Source organism: Bos indicus x Bos taurus, chromosome 1 (assembly GCF_003369695.1).
Source record: "Bos indicus x Bos taurus breed Angus x Brahman F1 hybrid chromosome 1, Bos_hybrid_MaternalHap_v2.0, whole genome shotgun sequence".
Taxonomy (NCBI): domain Eukaryota; kingdom Metazoa; phylum Chordata; class Mammalia; order Artiodactyla; family Bovidae; genus Bos; species Bos indicus x Bos taurus.
Window position 1 is genome coordinate 71330539 of NC_040076.1, and position 22043 is coordinate 71352581.

Here is a 22043-nt window from a genome sequence, read left to right on the forward strand (position 1 = left end):
ACATGGTAAATATTTTAAAAATTTAATCTTTTTAAAAAAATACTGGAAAAAGCTGTTGGTAACAAATGGCTTAAAAGAATATTTCTAAAAATTGAATTTTAGGGATTCTTTCATATAATGTAGGACTAATCTTAAATATCTGTCTGCTCAAAATTTAAAGTGGTATTTTCTAGTCATACACAGGTATTCATCGATCAGTTTTGTCAGTTCACTTCAGGATTAACAAAATCATATTTTCTTGTCAAAATCACCAAAATTAAACAATATATTGTTTAGGAAATATACACATACAGACATATATGAAAGAAAAAGGGGAATAATAAAATCAAAATTCAGGTAAGAAGTTAACTTGGTGGGGCAGAGTAGGAGAAGCAGGGTAGGATCAGGGGCACAAGACAGTTTTTCACTATATTGGTGCTGTCTTATTTATTTCCTTATTATATTGTGGACTCATGGTGAGGATTCCTACAGTACATTAAAACATATGTAGGAATTATAATGCTGCATTATCAAATAATAATTTAAAAATATCCTGCTGAAATTTACCAGTATTTCCAGAGGAAAATAAATTCTAATTTTTCAAATATCACATGCATATGAAGAGATGCTCAACATCACTAATCATTAGGGAAATGCAACAAATCACAATGAGCTAAATCCCACCTACTAAAAGGCTATAAGACAAAACAAAAGAGAAAAAGCAAACACTAATGAAAATATGGAGAAACTGGAACCCTCATATACTGATGGTGAGAATGTAAAATACTATGACTGCCATAGAATACAATTAGGTGGTTCCTCATGTACCTAAATATACTTATTACCATGTGCTCTAGTAATTCCACATCTATGTATATATCTAAAGCAATTAAAAGTAAGTATGCAAGCAGATATGTGCATGACAATGTCTATCATGTCATTACTCGTAATACCCAAAAGGTGGAGACAAACCAAGTGTCCATCAACAGATGAGTGGTAAACAAAATGTGGTATATACATGAAATATTATACAGCCATAAACAAGAATTTGGATGCATGACATATGTGTGAAACTTGTAAACATTATGCTAAGTGAGAGAAACCAGATACAAAATGTTAAATACTGTAAGATTCCACTAAGTGAACAGTTCAGAATATATAAATTTACAGAGATGAAATATGATTAGAGGTTATCAGGAGCTAGGAGAACAGGAAATGTGAGTTAATGCTTAATGATTATAGAGTCTGAGGTGATGAAAAGGGTTTGGAAAAAGATAGTGGTGCTGGTCATTAATGCCACTGAACCACAATTTGAAATGGTTACAGTAGCACATTTTATATTATACATCAGTTCAGTCACTCAGTAGTGTCTGACTCTTTGCAACCCCACGGACTGCAGCTTGCCAGGCTCCTCTGTCCGTCACCAACTCCCGGAGCTTGCTCAGGCTGATGTCCACTGAGTCCGTGATGCCATCCAACCATCTCATCCTCTGACGTCCCCCTCTCCACCTGCCTTCAATCTTTCCCAGCATCAGGGTCTTTTCTAATGAGTCAGTTCTTTACATCAGGTGGCCAAAGTATTGGAATTTCAGCATCAGTTCTTCCAATGAATACTCAGGACTGATTTCCTTTAGGATGGACTGGTTGGATTGCCTTGCAATCCAAGGGACTCTCAAGAATCTTCTCCAACACCACAGTTCAAAAGCATTAATTCTTCGGCACTCAGGTCTCTTTATGGTCCAACTCTCACATCCATACATGACTACTAGAAAAACCATAGCATTGACTAGACGGACCCCTTTGTTGGCAAAGTAATGTCTCTGGTTTTTAATATGCTGTCTAGATTTGTTGTAGCTTTTCTTCCAAGGAGCAAGTGTCTTTTAATTTCATGACTGCAGTCACCATCTGCAGTGATTCTGGAGCCCAAGAAAATAAATTCTGTCACTGTTTCCATTGTTTTCCCATCTATTTGCCATGAAGTGATGGGACCAGATGCCATGATCTTCATTTTTTGAACGTTGAGTGTTTTTTACCCTCAACAAGCCAACTTTTTTACCCTCCACTTTCACTTTCAAGAGGCTCTTCAGTTCCTCTTCGCTTTCTGCCGTAAGGGTGGTGTCATCTGCATGTCTTGAGGTTATTGATATTTCTCCTGGCAATCTTAATTCTAGCTGGTGCTTCATCCACCCAGCATTTCACATAATGTACTTTGCATGCAAAGTTAAATAAGACGAGTGATAATATACAGCCTTGACATACTCCTTTCCCAATTTGGAACCAGTCTGTCGTTTCATGTCCGGTTCTAACTGTTACTTCTTGACCTGTATAGAGATTTCTCAAAAGGCAGGTAAGGTGTGATATATATTTTACCATATTTTTAAACTTTATATTGTAACACATGAAAAATCACAGAGCCGTACATTTTAAATAGATAAACTGTATAGTATGTAAATCATATCTTACTTAAGGTGTTAAAAAATGAAATTTAGAATCATTAACAGTATGTTGGGAATTCTTTTATCTTCCCTTTATATTGGTAATGTGATATAATCTCTGAAAAAGTGTTTAGGGTCAAATTGTGCAAAGCTTCTAATATGAAGTAAAGATTTCTATACTTCATTATCTGGGCAAAGTAGTAGAATTACCAAAAGAGAGTGATAAAACACAGCATTTTAGGAAGACATATTCAATAATCAACCACCTGATTTTAAAAAATATAGAAAACAGGTAGGCCTGTTGTAATACTACAAAGTTCAACACAATATTCTAGACAAGAGATATGTAGTGAAAAAAGATGGGAATAGCAATGAAGATGCTAACATATTTTTAATTTGAGAAATATGCTAATTAAAGACTACATAAACCATTAACTACTTCCACTTTACTTCTATAAATAAACACTATTTGATAATAGCAACAAGAAAACAGCCATGATAGATCAGTATACTAGCACAGCCTAAATGTTAATAGCCCTGAAAATTCATATCAGAAACATATAATCATAGACACTATTCTTTCTGATAATTTATATTCTAAAACAATTACTGAGCACCTATTAAATTAAATCCTCAACACTGGTAACTTTTGAAGAAGAGGACAAAGACAAACACTCCTATCTGACATTTAAGAGATCACTGCCTGAAGGTGGTAGTCTAACTAATAAAGAACAATTATAAAGGTTCAAAAAAAAACAGTCAACAATAATAAAATTTAAAAAACATAAAATGACATTAATTGGCATCATTTACCATTAAATTCTTTAAAGCTAATATGAAATACTTTCATGAAAGTTATACAGCAAACTGTTCATATATAATACATTACTAAGTTGAATAATATGAAAAAGACCTAAAATATTTTTTCACTTTTTGTTTCCTACTTAGATAAGTTTTTTGGGAATAAAAAGATAATCTGCAAACTTCAGTGAGTGAGTAATGTTAGATGAAAGTAAATTTTAGGTGTCAGAATATCAAATATATATACCAACAAACAAAATTCTGAATATGAATCAAATGATTGCCATAATATTTTATGGTATATATTAGAAATGGACTACATGAAAAGTTAGTTTTACATATTCATAAGTATACTTTTAACTTCGTTTTACCTAATTTCTAAGGATAATTTACCAATCCTTGAAAAAAGGAACATTAAAAAATGTAGTGATTTGTAAAGTAAAATATTTTTACACTTATAGCCCTTTAATGAACCTTTCAAATAAAAAAATTAAGGTTTAAACTTATTATCTGTTAATAAAATTAGTCCTGAAAACTGTGACTATCCTACTTAGTTGATTATAACTCCGTCTAATGATTGTCTTTATGTAAGAATAACAACTATTCAATTCCTTACCTCGTAATTTCATCATCTCCAAGTACTGCTTTAGAAACAGGTGAATATCTGGCTGGTGATGCTGGTGTCTGGACCAAGTAGGAAGGTGGGCTAACATGGTTATCGATAGGCTGAGAAGAAGCTTAAAAATAAAGTAAAAAACACTTGAAAATGGAAACACACCATTCAGTACCATGTTTATAGGTTATCAATGTCACAGTTAATTAATGTATAATTCATACTCATTTATATAATAGGTTTTGGTAGAGAAAATGTATTTACTAGGTAAAAAAAATTAGAGAAGCTCAACTTTCCAGGTAAAAACTAGTTTAGACATTCAGATCAGCAAAGCAAACTTAATCCATTTGGTTTCTCTGACAAAACAACTAAAAAGGAGTTTTACAGTAACTGGTTTGCCAAATGTAAACCCAGGAAAGGTTATTCAAAAGACTGTCACAGGAAAGACTGAACTAAATCAATCTTAAGTATAATAATTTAATTTTTCTAAGAAGTTATTTTGCAGATTAACATTTTTAGAGAAGTATATTCAGCAGATCCCTGAACAACATGGGGGTTAGAAGCACTGACCCTCCAAACAGTTGAAAATGCACATATGACTTTACAGCTGGGCCTCAATATTCATGGTTCTGCATCTACAGATTGAGCCAACCATAAGACCTATGATATGCACTGAAAAAAATCTATATATAAATGGATCTGCATAGTACAAACCCACATTGTTCAACAATCAACTGCATACTCAAAATTTGATTGTAAGTAACAAAAACCAAAAGCGTAAAAATAAGTGCAAAAAGATTATGCTTGACAAAGTTTTAAAATAAATTAAGGGACTTCTGGCTTTCCAGCATGACTCTTATGAAAAAACAACATACTAAAATGCAAAAACACAGTTTGAAGAGACAGGGCAAGCATAAGAACCAGACTCATATACAAAAGTGATGCTGGAATGATCAGACCAGAATTTGAAACAAAAATGAGTAATATTCTGATATGGATAAAGCAAACAGTATGTATAAAGAAGGCAGTATGCAAGAACAGATGGGCAATTACAAGTGGAGAGATGGAAATTCTAAGAAAGAAACAAAAAGAAATACTAGAGATCAAAAACACTGTAACAGAAATGAATAATGTCTTTGATGAGCTACTAGTAGTTTGGACATGGCTGAGGCAAAGAATCTCTGAGCTTGATATTTCAATAGTAACCTCTAAAACTGAAAAGCAAAGAGAAAAAATGACTGGGGTTGGTGGGCAGGGATCAGAACAAAATATCCAAGAAAAGTGACAAAACTGCAAAACTACAAAAACTACATATGTGTAATGGGAATACCAAAAGGAGAAGGAGAGAAAAGAACAGAAGCATTTGAAACAACAATGATGATAATTTCCCCAATTAATGTCAGACACCAAACCATAGAGAGACCTAGGAAACTCAAGAGAACACTAAGCAGGATAAATGCAAATGCATATCGTTTTCAAACTACAGAAGAAAAAAGGAGGGGCAAAAAGCCCTAAAAGTAGTCACAGGGGAATTAAAAGCTTTACCTTACTGGTAGAGGCGTAAGATAAGAATTATGTTCGACTTCTCCTTAGTAAGTCATTCAAGACAGACAATGGAGTGAAATATTTAGTGTTAAGAGAAAAAAACCCACCTTGTATCCTAAGAAATTATCCTTCAAAAGTGAAGAGACATAAACACTTCATTAAACAAAAACTGAATATGTATTGCTAGTAGATTTGGCTTTTGAAATGTTAAAAGAAGTTCTTTAGAGACAAGGGAAGTCAGTTCAGTTATACAGGTCAGAAGTTCAGTTATACAGGTCAGAAGTTCAGTTATACAGAAAGAGCGAGCACTGAGGGAATAAGGTAAAATAAAAACTAGTTTTTCTTATTCTTGATTGATCTAACAAAAAACATTGTTCAAAATAACAGCAATGTTGTATTTGACTATGTTTATTTATGCATCTATATATTTGTGTATAAATGAAATGAGTGTCAGCATGATACAAGGATACAAATGATACATGAAACAAAACTGATACAAGGGATGGGAGTGAGGAATTAGTATTATTGTGTTACTATAAGAAACTCTCACTAACAGTAAAGCTGTACAGTGTTACCTTGGAGTGGAATTAGATTAGCATACATGAATATTGCAAACTCTAGGGCAACCACTAAAAAAAGTGAAAGAGAATAAACTAATACACTAAGGAAGGAGAGAAAACAGAATCATATAAAATGCCTGATTAAAGCCATCCCCCTCCCCCAAAAAATGGATGACAAATATAGGACCAAAAAACAGGGCAACAAATAGCAAAGAGTAGCAAATATCACAGACATTAATCCAACTCTATCAATAATCACTTTGAATATCAATGGCCTAAATACACCAATTTGAAGTGGAAACAGTGTCAGACTTTTTTTGGGCTCCAAAATCACTGCAGATGGTGACTGCAGCCATGAAATTAAAAGACACTTACTCCTTGGAAGGAAAGTTATGACCAACCTAGATAGCATATTCAAAAGCAGAGACATTACTTTGCCAACAAAGGTCTGTCTAGTCAAGGCTATGATGTTTCCAGTGGTCATGTATGGATGTGAGAGTTGGACTGTGAAGAAAGCTGAGTGCCGAAGAATTGATGCTTTTGAACTGTGGTGTTGGAGAAGACTCTTGAGAGTCCCTTGGACTGCAAGGAGATCCAACCAGTCCATTCTAAAGGAGATCAGTCCTGGGTGTTCATTCGAAGGACTGATGCTAAAGATGCAACTCCAATACTCTGGCCACCTCATCCGAAGAGCTGACTCATTGGAAAAGACTCTGATGCTGGCAGGGATTGGGGACAGGCGGAGAAGGGGACGACAGAAGATGAGATGGCTGGATGGTATCACCGACTCGATGGACATGAGTTTGGGTAAACTCCGGGAGTTGGTGATGGACAGGGAGGCCTGGCGTGCTGCGATCCATGGGGTCGCAAAGAGTCGGACACGACTGAGCGACTGAACTGAACTGATTGTCAGAGTGGATCAAAAAACCAAGACCCAAGTATATACTGTCTACAGTAAAGCCACTTTAAATATAAAAGCTTATATATATTAAAAGTAAAAGGATGGAGAAAGATACACCATTCTAACACTAATCAAAAGAAAGCAGGAGTAGCTATATTAATTTCCAACTGAGAAGGCTTCAAAGTAAGGAAAATTATCCAGGTTAAAGAAGGGCATTACTTAATGATAAGGTCGTCAGTTCTCCAAGAAGATATACAATATTTAACATCTAACAATCAGGTGTCAAACTATGTAAGGCCAAACTATGTGAGAAATCGATTAATCCATACCTCTTTATCAGAAATGAACAAATACAGCAGGTAGAAAATCAGGAAGGACATAGTTGAACCCAATAATATCACTAATCAATTGGATATGATGGACATCTACAGACCACTGCATCCAACAACAGCAGAAAACATATTTTTCTTAAGCTTCCATGTTAACATTCACCAAGAGAGACCATGTCCTGGGCTATAAAACATATCTCAACAAATTAAAAAAATAGAAATCATATAATGTTCATTGTTAGACCACAATGAAATTAAACTAGAAATCAATAACAAAACGATAGCTAAAACCCCCAAATATGTGGAGACTAAATAACACATTCCTAGATACACTTGGGTCAAAGAAGCAATCTCCAGAGAAATTTAAAAAATGTTTTGAACTAAAAGAAAATGAAAACACAACTTATCGACATCTGGGATGCAGGAAAAGCAGTGCTTAGAGATAAATTTACAGTATTAAATGCATATATTAGAAAAAGAGAAAGATCTTTATCTAAAATGAATCATCTTGGCTTCTACCTTATAAAACTAGAAAAAAGAGTAAATGAAATTCAGAGTAAGCACAAGAAAAAAAAATCTAAGCAGAAATCAAAGAAATTTTCAAAACAAGAAATCAACAGAGAAAAAAATTAATAAAAACCAAAAGCTGGTTCTTTGAAAAGATCAATAAGCCTCCAGCCAGGCTGAGAAAAAAAGAGAGAAGACAGAAATGAAAAAGCAGATATCACTACACATTCCATGATATTAAAAGAATAGTAAGTATTATGAAGAACTCTATGCCCAAAGATTTGGTAACCTAGAGGAAATGGACCAGTTCCTTAAGAGACAATCTGCCAAAACTCACAAAGAAGAAATAGGCAATCTTAACAAACCTATATCTATTGGAAAAACTGAATCAATAATTGATAATTCTCTGAAAAGAAAGCACGAGGCCCAAATGGGTTAAGTGGTGAGTTCTATAAAATATTAAAGAAATGAATTATACCAATTGTCTATAACCACTTCCAGGACACAGAAGCCAAGGGAATACTTCCTAACTTATTCTGTGAAGCCAGGATTATTTGACAAAACCAGACAAAGAAATCTTAAGAAAAAATACCCTATAGAACAACATCTCTCATGAACATAAGTGGAAAAATCTGCAACAAAATGTCAGCAAATTAAATCCAACAATATATAAAAAAATTATATACCACAAGCATCTAGGATTTATCCCAAGTATGCAAGGTTGGTTCAATATTCAGAAAAAAAATACATATGATACATCACATGTGTGTGCATACATACTCAGTTGCTAAGTCATGTCCAACTCTTTGTGACCCCATGGACTACAGGCCTTCAGGCTCCTCTGTCCATGGGATTTTCCAGGCAAGAATACTGAAGTGGGTGGCCATTTCCTCTTCCAGGGGACTTTTCCAAACCAGTGATCAAATGCACATCTCCTTTGTCTCCTGCACTAAGGTAATGCTTATTAAATCAATGTGATACTGCTGTACAACTATTAGAATGGCTAAAAAACCAGAACAATGATAAAACCAAATGCTTGTGAGGATGTGGAGTAACAGGAACTCTCATACATTGCTGGTGGAAATGCAAAATGGTACAGCCACTTTGGAAGACAATTTGGCTGTTTACATTATAAAACTAAACACAGTCTTACCACACGATCCAGCAATTGCACTCCTTGGTTATCAAAGGAGTTAAAAATTCCTGCACATTACTATGTGAAAGGAGGCTTTTTGCTTTTCTTTCAAATATCTACTATGCCTTCTTTAATTCAACAGGTTTATGGAAAACTTCAGCCTGTGTGATTTTAAAATATTTTTGAATTTTAACTTAAAGTTGGCAAAATCAGCAGAGGGCTGAATTATTTTTATTGTTTTTAAGGAGTTTGAGATTTTTGGGTATAACTTTAGTATTTCAATTGGATATACATGGTATATTCAATGCCATTTTGTATGTTTCAGGTAAAGTAGGAAATGTCATTAATCAAATTATATAGAATGTATTCTATGAAAAGCAAAATGTGATATATATTTAAAAAAAATTTTTATGAGTACAGTTGATTTACAATGTTGTGTTAGTTTTAGGTATAAGAAGTTCAGATTTTAAAAGGCTACATATTGTATGATTCCAACTACATGACATTCTGAAAAAGGCAAAACTATGGAGGTAATAAAATGATCAGAGGACGTCAGAGGTTAGAGGAGAGGGAGGGATGAATAGGCAGAGTACATGATTTTTAGGGCAATTAAACTGTGCTGTATGATACTGATAGATGGTACATGTCATTATACATTTATCCAACCCTACAGAATGTACAACAAGAGAGAACCCTAAAGTATACTATGGGCTTTGGGTAATGATGTTGGAACCAACGTACCACTCTGGTGGGACATGTTGATAATAGGAAAAGCTATGGAGGTGGGACCAGAAAAAGTGATGGCACCTCATTCCAGTACTCTTGCCTGGAAAATCCCATGGATGGAGGAGCCTGGTGGGCTGCAGTCCATGGGGTCGCTAAGAGTCGGACACGACTGAGCGACTTCACTTTCACTTTTCACTTTCACGCACTGGAGAAGGAAATGGCAACTCACTCCAATGTTCTTGCCTGGAGAATCCCAGGGACGGGGGAGCCTGGTGGGCTGCCGTCTATGGGGTTGCACAGAGTCGGACACAATTGAAGCGACTTAGCAGCAGCAGCATGGAGGTGGGACACCTCTGGATCTTTGCTTAATTTTCCTGTGACCCTAAAACTGCTCTAAAATGTAAAGGAAAAAAAAGGACATGCCCTGACACCATCTCAGATCTGTCAATCCAATTCATAATTACCCTTTTAATGCACCCCCCAAAAAATGGTAACCTAGTAAAAGAAACAAAAAAATATAAGCAAAACTCCAGTAATAATTTCATTTCAATAATAATAAACATCAATACAGTCCATCAGTTGTAATTCTAGTAAGAACTAAGAACAGAAAATTATAAAGTTATTTCTGACCCAGGTAAGCAATATATTTCAGTTGTAACTTCCAAAACCACAATGCATTTGAATTATGTGATCGTTGAAAAATGTAGAAAGTAGTATTTAACTTTCTTGAGATATTAACTATGATAAAGGTACAAGGCATTTCAAAAATCTAGCTGAAATATTTATTACTTAACCACCAATCTCTCCTTTCATTACATTACTGTCTTCTATGCACAAAACACTGTTAATACCTATTGGGAAAACAAAAATGTGCAAGGATCATTACTTCAAATTACTATAGTGGCCAGACAGATAACATTAAGAGTGAAGCAGCCAGAGTGAAAGACAGTAGGTAATGACTATAAATACGGTATACTGAGAAGAATATATGCTCTATCAAAAGGAGATAGCATCTATACATCTGTATCTTTCTGTAATCATACAAAAAGGAAAAAGACTATATCTACTGACAGTATATGGTTTTGAAGTCTGCTGCACCTTTGATTTTATAAGCTTGCAGTCTCCATTAGCAGTTGTTTCCTGTCCAATTCATATATAAGATGCTGTTTTGCATTTGAGCCAAAGCTTTCTATCAATGGCTCTTCTGAAGACCAAAGTCTTTCCCGGTGTGATATGTAAGAATATCTGTGATTTTCAATGGAACTGGCATGATGGCCTAAAGCGACTGACATTCATGTGAACCATTATAATCACTGGCCTTTTAAAGTCCAGAGTTTACTGATTTCTGACTCAAATTTCTTCACTGCATTAACAAGTTTGGCTGAAACAAACGAACAACAACAACAAAAAACCCACTGGGCAAGAAACTCAGTCAACTGCCCAAGCCAGAAAATGTATCTTTCCCCTACCATATCCAGACTTTGCCTTTATTTGATGGATCCTTTCTGAAGGAGTCATTCTCACATGTAAGACATGTATCTCACATGGCAGGAACTAAAAATTAATGTTTCTATCAGAGAAATGACTGTCTAAAGAATAATCAGATAAAACAATGCTATTTCCTATACCCCACATCCTAAGCAATAAAGATTCCTTAGAGAACTACAAAACAAGGGAGCCTGAATATTGTCCTAAGGTATCTAGGTTAATGACCCAAACCCTCCAAAGTTTAGGAGAGAAGCCAAGTGGAAGAACTTAAGGTAAAAGTAGAAAGAGATCAGTGGGGGCTCAGAAGTTTAACAACATCTTTCATCTGAAGAGAATATAAATTAAAAGTGAAAAGATACATAATGCAAAAGCATGAGAATTTTAATGTCATCAAAGAAACTATGTTCTTTATCACAGAGATCCCCAACCCCCAGGCCGCTTAACAGTGCTGTTTAGGAATTCAGCTGCATACCAGCAGGTGAGCGGCAGGTGAGCAAGCTTCAGAGGCCACTCTCCATTCCTCACATTACTGCCTGAACCTTCCCTCCATCTGCCCCACCCATCGAAAAACTGTCTTCCATGAAACTGGTCTCTGGTGCCAAAAAGGTTGGGAACCACTGCTTTATCAGATCCAGTGAACTTTTTTTATTCAGTAATAAACTTCCTTTTATTCCTGGGTGGGCTTCCCTGATAGCTCAGTTGGTAAAGAATCCACCTGCAATGCAGGAGACCCCAGTTCGATTCCTGGGTACCATATTTTGGCTATTATCCATAGGTGCTTTACAACTGTTAAGAGCATGGCCCCACTTAGATTTATGGTCATAGCTAAATTATAATTCTGAGCTTTTCTCCAGTCATGTTCTGCTTCTTAAGGAGTGAGACTAGATGAAGACAGCAAGCTGAACTAGGGTTGGAATTCTGCCAGTGAAGATGAAGAAGGCAAGAAAGAAGAAGATATATGCAGTGAACTGAATATAATGACAAACCAAGGAGGCTAAGTTAAAAAAAGAAGACAAGTAAAGACACACAAAAGAGACACAAAGGAACAACCAAGTAATGGTATTTTGACTGAAGATCAAAATGAAGATGAACTGTTAGGAGTAAATAAACTGATGGATGTAGTCAGAGAATGAGATGATTTAAATCAAGATTTTGGACATGGTGAAGGTACTGACAATTGATAAGATCTAAATTATTATCTTGGAAGCAAGTTTCTGAGTTGGAGTGGAGGGCAGAAAAGTTAGAAACAGATCAGTAAACAAAGAAGCCTGGTAACTGAATGAATCAGTGTGGGTTTTGACTGGTCATCACTAAGGATGACAATGTGAATAACAGTATCAAAGGACAATGAGAGCTCCACTAATATCTTCAGTACCTAAAGCCACACTGGTGGGGAGGACACTAGATGACTAACGTAAGGAATAGGCAGTAAGGTGAACAGTCTGATGGCAAGGGCTTCAGGAGAGCCAACAGGTAAAAACCATTTATGTAAAAAGTTTTCAAACATAAATGCTTCTTAAAACACATATAAGCAAGTTATTTATGAATTGTGTGCATAGTATGAACATGGTCTGGAAGTGTATAACAAAATTCATATGAAGAGAGGAGAATGGAAACAGAACACTGTTATGATAAAGTTGAACTAGCAACATAAACTTCAACTTTTTCACAATACTCTATTAGTTTAAAAACAGATGAAAAAAAGGCAAGAAATATCCTATATATGACTATAGGGAAAACAATTAAATATTATTTACTACTCTTTAGGACCAGCTCTCCTATTTTTAAAATGTCATATTATTTTATATAAAAGAGATAATTCAATAAAAAGTAACATTTTCTTTCTAGTTCAACTGTAAGCAGCAGCTTGTTTTTTTGTATATTTGGCCATAATCGGGATGCCAATTCTCTGTCTGTTAACTGGCACTTAGTTGTCTTGAACAGATAAGGCAGCATAATAAATAAGATCAATATTTAAATTGGTAAATAAAAGAGCTTATCATTGAATTTGCTGCTGCTAATAAATAAAAATTACATAAAGCCCTGTGCAAGCCAAATATATGGAAGAATTTTCAGCAAGTAGTAAAGTTCTGACACGAAGTGTAAGACATCATCTCTGTTCATTAAAGAGACTGAATATTATTACAAAACCACAAATATCTCTAAAATTCTATAATTTAGAAAAGGAAAACTTGGAAAAGCAGATTATAGAGTATATTGATCTTTATTACATATGGGTGCTTCTAGTATTGACTCAATATACCAAATAAAAATTTCATTTTTCAATCAACATGAACATATTAAAAATATATTTATATTTCATCTCAGCTTGTATATTAAAAAAAGAAAATCACATAGGAAGCTTAACATTACCTAGGTACTTTCATTACAATACAATTCTAGGAAATACAACTGTATCATGCACAACTGTGTTACGTAATACACTAAGAGTTGGAAGTACAAAGATGGTATCTGTGCTCACACAGTTGAGAGTACAGAAAAGCCCGTCTTAAGTTATTATTTCTCAAGGCACAGCCCAAGAACCAGCAGCACTAGAAGTATCAGAATTATCTTGCTTGTTAAAATAATTACTTGTTTAAGTATATTTCTGTGTTCCATCTTAAAATTATTAGAACAAAACAAGAATCTCCATTATAAGCAAATACCTTTGGTGGCTATCATTTACATAAAAGTTTAAGAATCAATGCCTTAAATAATTATTGCTATGACATTACAGGCGAAAAACTGAAAAACTCACCCCCCTTATTATTAGGAAGATTCTGACTTAAAATTGATTTTTAAAAATTATTAGGTTAAAATATTTAACACTTCTCTTTTAAATATTTGTACAATGTTTAAACTTTATATTGGGAACTTTCATTAAAATTTATCACGTCTAAGGAAATAAGATAGATTATAAGCAAACAAACTTACAGTTGGTGATATCAGGTGGTGCATAGCCATCATTCATATACATACTTGTGGGTTTTGCCACTTTCAAATAAACAAAATCAGATGTGTTCTTTAAGGCAGTTACTGCTTCTTCATGAGTAACTTCTTCTAAACACACACTATTCACCTAAAAGAAAATCCCCAAAGTTTTACTTCTTCCTTCCCGCTCTGAAAGCCATATTTTTTTCCCCTCTTTACTCCTCTGGTAGAATCTTTAGTATACTGTTGAACAGGAGTGGTAGATGTGTCTTTCTAGGAATTTGTCTATTTCATCTAAGTTACCTGATGTGTTGGTATAGAGTTGGTCATAAATAGAAGTATTGGCTTATGCTCTCTCTTTCATTCCTACTTATAGAAATTTGAGTTATTTTTTTCTTTGTCAGTCTAGCTAAAGGTTTGTCAATTTTGTTGATCTTCTCAAAGGCCCAAGTTTTGGTTTCTCTATGGTTGTCCTATTTCATATGTTGTTAAGTTTTGCCCTAATCCTTTCTCTTCTGCTAGCATTAGGTTTAGACTGTTCCTCTTTTCAGTAAACACTTTTTTGGGTGTGTATATTTGCCTTTGAACTGTTTATTTTATATTGGAGTATAGTCAATTAACAATGTTGTGATAGTTTCCGGCAGCCAGCAAAGGGACTCAATCATACATGTACATGTATTCATTCTCCCCCTAATTTCCCTCCCATCCAGACTGCCACATAACACTGAGCAGAGTTACCTGTGCTGTACAAAGGTCCTGGATGATTATCCATTCTAAACATAGCAGACTGTTTCTAGTGTTTTAAATTATAATGTACTAAACCAATGTTCATTTTAGTATATTTTCCATTTCTCTAACATGCAACTTTATAACCGACTGTAGCTTTTTTTTAATGTTTTGACAGAAATTTCTAAAGGTCACAGAACAATCCTAACTTTCCCACTGATTACTAATAAAGCTTTGCAGGGTTTCAGCTGTATGGTCATTCACCTGTGGTACACTGTTCATCTGATGGCCTGCAATGAGACGTTAGCAACTATGACACAAAGTGAGGATTAATAAATGCCACACATTAGAGCTATCTTCTTGGAAAGCTTACTTGTGGTATGTTTCTCTTGGAACCTGGCCATCTTGTTAAGAAGCCCAACTTAGCCATCCCACTTGAGCTCCCAGCTAACAGGCAAAACTAAATGTTCCACTATATATAAGCCAGCTTGAAAGTGGACCCCTGGCCCTAGTTTAGCCACCCCAGTAGACATTACAAGGAGTCAAGACATGCTGTCCTGGCCAAACCCATCCAAATTGCGTAAGTATAAGTAAATAAATAACTGTTGTCATTTTAGTCACTAATGTTAGTGTTTTCTTATGTAGCATTAGATAACTGAATGCTGCTGCTGCTGCTAAGTCACTTCAGTCGTGTCTGACTCTGTGTAACCCCATAGACGGCAGCCACCAGGCTCCCCCATCCCTGGGATTCTCCAGGCAAGATCACTGGAGTGGGTTGCCATTTCCTTCTCCAATGCATGAAAGTGAAAAGTGAAAGTGAAAGTGAAGTCGTGTCCAACTCTTAGTGACCCCATGGACTACAGCCTATCAGGCTCCTCCATCCATGGGATTTTCCAGGCAAAGTACTGGAGTGGCGTGCCATTGCCTTCTCCAGATAACTAAATAAAGAGCTAATAAGATTTGCTAAGGGATTCAACGTGGAGAGGGAAAGAAAGAGAATGATCCTAAAGTTTCAGACCTGGGCAAAATAGAAGGATAAAGTTTCTATTTAATTAGATGTGAAAATTATGCCAAGTGCAGAATTGGGGGTGGCAGGATTGGGGGGGTTGCTGTGACTTGGAAGTTTATTTTTAGATACAGTTGTCCTTTGGTATCTGTGGGGGAATGATTCTATGACCCCAGTGCCCAAATTACCCTTCTTAAGGATAAAAAAAAATTCTTCAGATTCTCAAGCTCCTATGTAAAATGGAATAGTATTTGCATACACATAGCGTCCCTTGGGGGCTTCCCTAGTGGCTCAGACGGTAATGGAGGTTCAAAACACTGTACAGGAGACGGTGACCAACATCATCCCAAAGAAAAAGAAATGCAAGAAGGCAAAATGGCTGTCTTAAGGAGGCCTTACAGATAGCTGAGAAAAGAAGAGAAATGAAAGGCAATGGAGAAAAGGAAAGATATACCCAACTGAATGCAGAGGTCCAGAGAATAGCAAGAAGAGATAAGTCTTCTTCAGTGAACAATGCAAAGAAATAAGAGAAAACAATAGAATGGGAAAGATTAGAGATCTCTTCAAGAATATTGGAGATACCAAGGGAAAATTTCATACAAGGATGGCCACAAAAAAGGACAGAAACAATAAGGATCTAACAGAAGCAAAACAGATTAAAAACAGGTGGCTAGAATACATGGAAGAACTATACAAAAAAGGTCTTAATGACCCAGATAACCACAATGGTGTGGTCACTCACCTAGAGCCAGACATCCTGGAGTGTGAAGTCAAATAGGCATTTCTTTCTACTAGAAAAAAAACTAGTGGAGGTGATAGAATTACGGTTGAGTTACTTAAAATCCTAAATGACAACACTCCTAAAAGATGCTAAAGTGCTGCACTCAATATGTCAGCAAATTTGGAAAACGCAGCAGTGGCCAAAGGACTAGAAAAGGTCATTTCATTCTAATCCCAAAGAAGGGCAATTCCAAAGAATGTTCAAACTACTGTATAATTGTGCTCATTTCACATGCTAGCAAGGTTATGCTCAAAATCCTTCAAGTTAGGCTTCAGCAGTAAGTGAACGAGAACTTCCAGATGTACAAGCTGGATTTAGAAAAGGCAGAGGAACCAGAGATCAAACTGCCAACATTTGCTGGATCATGGAGAAAGCAAGAGAATTCCAGAAAATTCACCATGCTAAAGCCGTTGACTGTGTGGATCACAACAAACTGTGGAAAATTCTTAAAGATATGGGGATACTAGACCACCTTACTGTCTCCTCAGAAACCTGTATGCAGATCAAGAAAAAAGAGCTGGAACTGGACATGGAACAATGGACTGGTTCCAAATTGGGAAAGGAGTACGTCAAGGCTGTATACTGTCACTCTGCTTATTTAACTTCTATACAGAGTACATAATGTGAAATGCTGGGCTGGATCAATCACAAATTGGAATCAAGATTGCGAGGAGAAATATCAATACCCTCATATATGCTGATGATACTACTCTAGTGGCAGAAAGCAAAGAGGAACTAAACAGTCTCTTGATGATGGTGAAAGGAGACAGTGAAAAGCTGGCTTAAAACTCAACATTCAAAAAACTAAGATCATGGCATCTGGTCTAATCACTTCATGGCAAATGGATGAGGAAAAAGTGGAAACAGTGACAGATTTTATTTTCTTGGGCTCCAAAATCACTGCAGATGGTGACTGCAGCCATGAAATAAAAGACACTTGCTCCTTAGAAGAAAAGTTATGGCAATCCTAGACAGCATATTAAAAAGCAGACATCACCTTACCGACAAAGGTCCTTATAAGGATAAAGATAAGGTTTTTGCAGTAGTCATGTATGGATATGAGAGTTGGACCCTAAAGAGGTGTGTGCCAAAGAATTGATGTTTTTGAATTGTGGTGCTAGAGAAGACTCCTAAGAGTCCCTTGGATAGCAAGGAGATTCAATCAGTCAATCCTAAAGGAAATCAGTCCTGAACATTCATTGGAAGGACTGATGCTGAAGCTCTAATCCTCTGGCCACCTGATGCAAAGAACTGACTCATTTGAAAAGACCTTGATGCTGGGAAAGATTGAGGGCAGGTGGAGAAGGGGATGTCAGAGGATGAGATGGTTGGATGGCATCACCAACTCAATGGACATGGGTTTGAGCAAACTCCAGGAGACAGTAAAGGACAGGGAAGCCTGGCATGCTGTAGTCCATGGGGTTGCTAAGTGTCAGACATGACTTAGTGAGTGAACAACACACCCTCTCTTACTTAAATCATCTCCAGACTACTTATCATACCTAATGCAATATAAACACCATGTGACTAGCTGTCAGCCTACAGCCAATACATTTAGGGTTTTGAGAACTTTTTGGAATTCTTCCTGCAAGTATTTTTGATCCTCAGTTGGTTAAATCCACAGATGTGGAACCCATGGACACAGAAGGCCAACTGTATATTTGAGATGACTCTTGAGATATACATAAGGAGACTGAAGTTCAGAAAACAATACTTATTACTACCATGTACAAAGAGACCTAGTAAGCTATTTACTACCTGTCAAAGAGAAAAGAAAATGTGCAATGTTTAGAGGTTAGGGAAAAGATGCATCAGAAAGGAGAATGAGAAGGAATGGCCAGTGAGTTAAAAGGAATAGCAAGATAGAGGGTGACTAGTATGGAAATTGGAAAAGAGTGTTTTAAGAAGGCAAAAGGTGTGTCAAATGCCTGATTCATCAATTAAAGTGACAGATAAAACTGAATAATTTCAGTGGCATTTGGCAACAAAAGCCTCATTAAATGGCAAATTCAGTGTAAATTTCTTGTTTCCTATTCTTAAAATTCTTAAAAATTCTTAAAATTGATTCTGGAGAAACTATAAAGGAGGACATAAGAAATTTTTAAAAAATAAATTAAAAAAAGAATGAGAAACCTAGTGGAGAAAGGTTGTCTGGAACTGGTGTATGTGTATGTGGGGTTTGTGTATATATGTGAAGATGAAGGAGTGCTGGTTGTAGCTTGGGGAAAAGAGTGACAAGTCATAGCCATGAGAGGATAAGTTAGAGAAAAGCAGTTGGAGGACAGTTTCTTCCTCTTCACTATCATTAACTAGCAGAAATAACTAGCAGCTATTCTTAGCAGAGGTATTCAAAAGGGCAAATAAATAAGTAAGAGGAAAGAACCCAAATCACCACTATATCAGACTTTGTAAGCCTTTCCAGATTCACTTGAGCCTACCTTCCCACTAGGCCTTGGCTGCTTGCTTACAAGACAGCCCTGGCTATTGCTACTCTTATCTTGTCTCCTACCATTACGAACTATTTCAACCTCTTCTGTAGTAAAGGCTGGGCGTGGGCATGGCTCACATGTTCCACATAATGAGAGCAGTAACATATCAGAAGACCACATATGATGTGTCTAGACCACCGAGGCTCTAGCTCTTTCAACACTTCTGGGTTCAGAGGAAGTGTTGTGCCAGAGTGTGGGAGCTGGCCTTCCTAGTATTCATCCTGAGGGGCCGGGTAACACAGCCAAGAATCCAGGACAGTTAACCCCTATGGGGTAGACTCTAAATAACAAGAGAGAGGAGACTAAGAGGGGCCAGGAGATCAATCCTATCTTTTGCTTGGATAGCAGGATCTAAGGTTTAGCAGTTCCACATTGCCTGCCTGGAAGACTATCCTATATGGTAAGAAACCAGCTATATTTTCTTATGAAATTACAGCCAGCTTAGAAACATAATACCTTGTATTGGCTTTCCCTCATTCTCTGCCTCCCTTTTCATTTCCACTCACTCCAGCTTCTCTGAAGTTCTACCTCCAAATAATACCTTAGCACAGTAGCTTTTCTTCAGGTTTGTTTTTGTAGGGAACATGAATTAAGACAGTTATTAATGAAGATTGGATAAATAAATTGTGATATAGTCTATAGTTTCAGAATAGAATATTATGAAGAGAGGAAATAACTAAATCTCAACTCTAGGCAGCAATATAGATAAGTCTCAATAAAACAATATTGAGGGAAAAAGTATTAAAAGACTACATACTGCACAACAGCCTTTAAATTTTTTTTCAAAACAATACTAAACAAAACACTTAGGTATATGTATGTGATTAAGCAATCTTTAAAAAGCAAAAGAATGAGAAACACAAACTGTTGATATTCTAGTTTTGGGGTTGGATAATAACTAGCAGTTTTCATTATATTATAAATAAAAATTATAGATTAGAACAAGAAAGGGAAAAAGAAGGTCACACACGACTAAGGATGATAGTGTTATGAACCTAAGGATTATGAATAAACAATTTTGTGCATCCAAGCTCCTAAATAGGATAAAAGAAAAAGAGAAGGGACCTAGCAGAGGGAATGGAAATAGCAAACAGATAATGAAGAGTCATTTTTCAGGTCCTGAGTAAAGAAAGGCTAGTATTCAGATGTGTAAATGTCATTTAAATATTTTTGGCATGTAGAATTTCAGTCTTTCAGGAAAAAAAGACATCAAAGTGATTTTTAAAACAATGGATTTTTTATACTTACTGCTAAAAGCTTATCTCCAATCTGAAGTTTACCATCTTTATGAGCTGCTCCTCCTTCAATTATTTTGGTTACATAGATGCTATTATCCCCAGGAATATGCTGATTTCCAACACCTCCAGCAATGCTAAACCCAAGACCTGTTTGGAAAACACTAGTTTTACAATTTTACCCATAAATGTAAACCTAAGTTCAGAAAGAAATGACTAAAAAGTAGAAAACAGATTCTATAAGGTGATAATTTCACCAAACTAATCCTTTTTAAAATACAAAAGAATCTATTTACCTATTTTTAAAATCCTAAGTATTTTGTAATCAGGGGCAATTACAAATTAAGTGCTCCTACAGTTACAAGTAAGTACCTTCCCCTTCCCTCCTAGGTACTTCTTAAAGTGTCTCATGCATTTGTGTTAGGTCAAAGAATTCATGTAGAATTGTTTCACTTTTGTTTCCATCATAATTGCATTTCTTACTAACACTTATAATACTTCCACAAGATTAAAACAACTGAGGGAAAAAAAAATCAATGGTGGGCAAAACTAACAGCTTTAGAAATGCAGATGTTTTTGTTCTTTTTCAATATTCTATGAATTACTTTTAAGTAAGGAATCTCAGTAATTCATAATTCCCATGGCCTTAATACCAAACTTGTAGCTCTCTATTCATTTTTCATGAAGCCACGAATGAGAATCAGTATTTCCATTTATCCTCAATTCCATCCATGTTTTCAAAATTCAGATCACATCCTAATAGTCTTCACTGCAGATATAACTATTAATGATATGCTCATTAATATTTTCTTCTATCCTGTGTATCCGTATTTAATATACTTTGTAGATTAATGACTACAAGTTAATATTAATGCTATACATGACTTCAAAATGTTTATGCCGAATGCTACTTAAAACAAAAATCATTAGAAGTAACAGATTATAAAATTCACTAAAGTGAAAGTGAAAGTTGCTCAGTCATATCTGAATCTTTGCCTGCCAGCCTGTAGCCCGCCAGGCTCCTCTGTCCACAGAATTCTTTAGGCTGGAATACCGAAGTGGGTAGCTGTTCCCTTCTCCAGGGGATCTTCCCAACCCAGGGATCAAACCCTGGTCTCCCACAATGCAGGTGGATTCTTTACCATGGGAGTCACCAGGGAAGCCCCACCCCTCCAAATTCAGTAAATTCTATAGATTACCAGTATTGCTAATCTTAGAATGTGTGTCATATATAACTTAAGAGTTACATGTCACTTAAGAGATTTCTTACTTAATAATTTGTTTTTGTTTGATTTAGTTCATACCTTTAGGACCTTTAATGAGCTTTATCTCCATTATTTTTTCTGATACTGGTTTCCGTCTTTTTACATACAAGCGTACAATAGATCCTGCTTCTTTCAAGGCTTCAACTGCTTTGCTATGTGTTACATCACGAACATCTATTTCATTTACTCGCAAAATACAGTCATTGACTCTAAGGAAAAATTAAAAATAAAAATGAAATATTAAAAATTTAATATCGATTTTTCACTTTGCCAATTTTTATTTTCACATTTTTAAGGTTAACTACTACGATTTTTTCTGAGAAGAAACTTCATGTTAAATTTCAATATATCAAATACTTATATAAATACAAACATTTCTCAAGGGCCATCAAAGGAAATAGTGCAAATAATAGATTATTTTACAAAAATATTAAATGATAATGACAGCTGTCTATGTACAGAAATTAAAATACTTTAGAAAAACAGAAAATACTTATTTAGTACTAATCACAAGCTACAAACTTCTTTTAGTGTTTTAACCCTTACAACAACCTGTAAGGTGGATCTATCTATATCCCTATTTTACACATG

At 35.5% G+C, this 22043-nt stretch overlaps 1 protein-coding gene across 22 annotated transcripts in view; it reads right to left on the reverse strand.

The window, feature by feature from the left end:
• The window catches only part of DLG1 (discs large MAGUK scaffold protein 1), a 270922-nt gene that overhangs the window by 77837 nt on the left and 171042 nt on the right, over window positions 1-22043 (reverse strand). For all 22 annotated transcript variants that reach the window (XM_027537537.1, XM_027537543.1, XM_027537647.1 and 19 more), the window contains 4 exons: window positions 21492-21661; window positions 20201-20337; window positions 13954-14098; window positions 3832-3952 (listed from right to left, as the gene is read on the reverse strand). In XM_027537537.1, the coding sequence (XP_027393338.1) occupies window positions 3832-3952; window positions 13954-14098; window positions 20201-20337; window positions 21492-21661 (573 nt within the window). The remainder of the gene's footprint in view (window positions 1-3831; window positions 3953-13953; window positions 14099-20200; window positions 20338-21491; window positions 21662-22043) is intronic.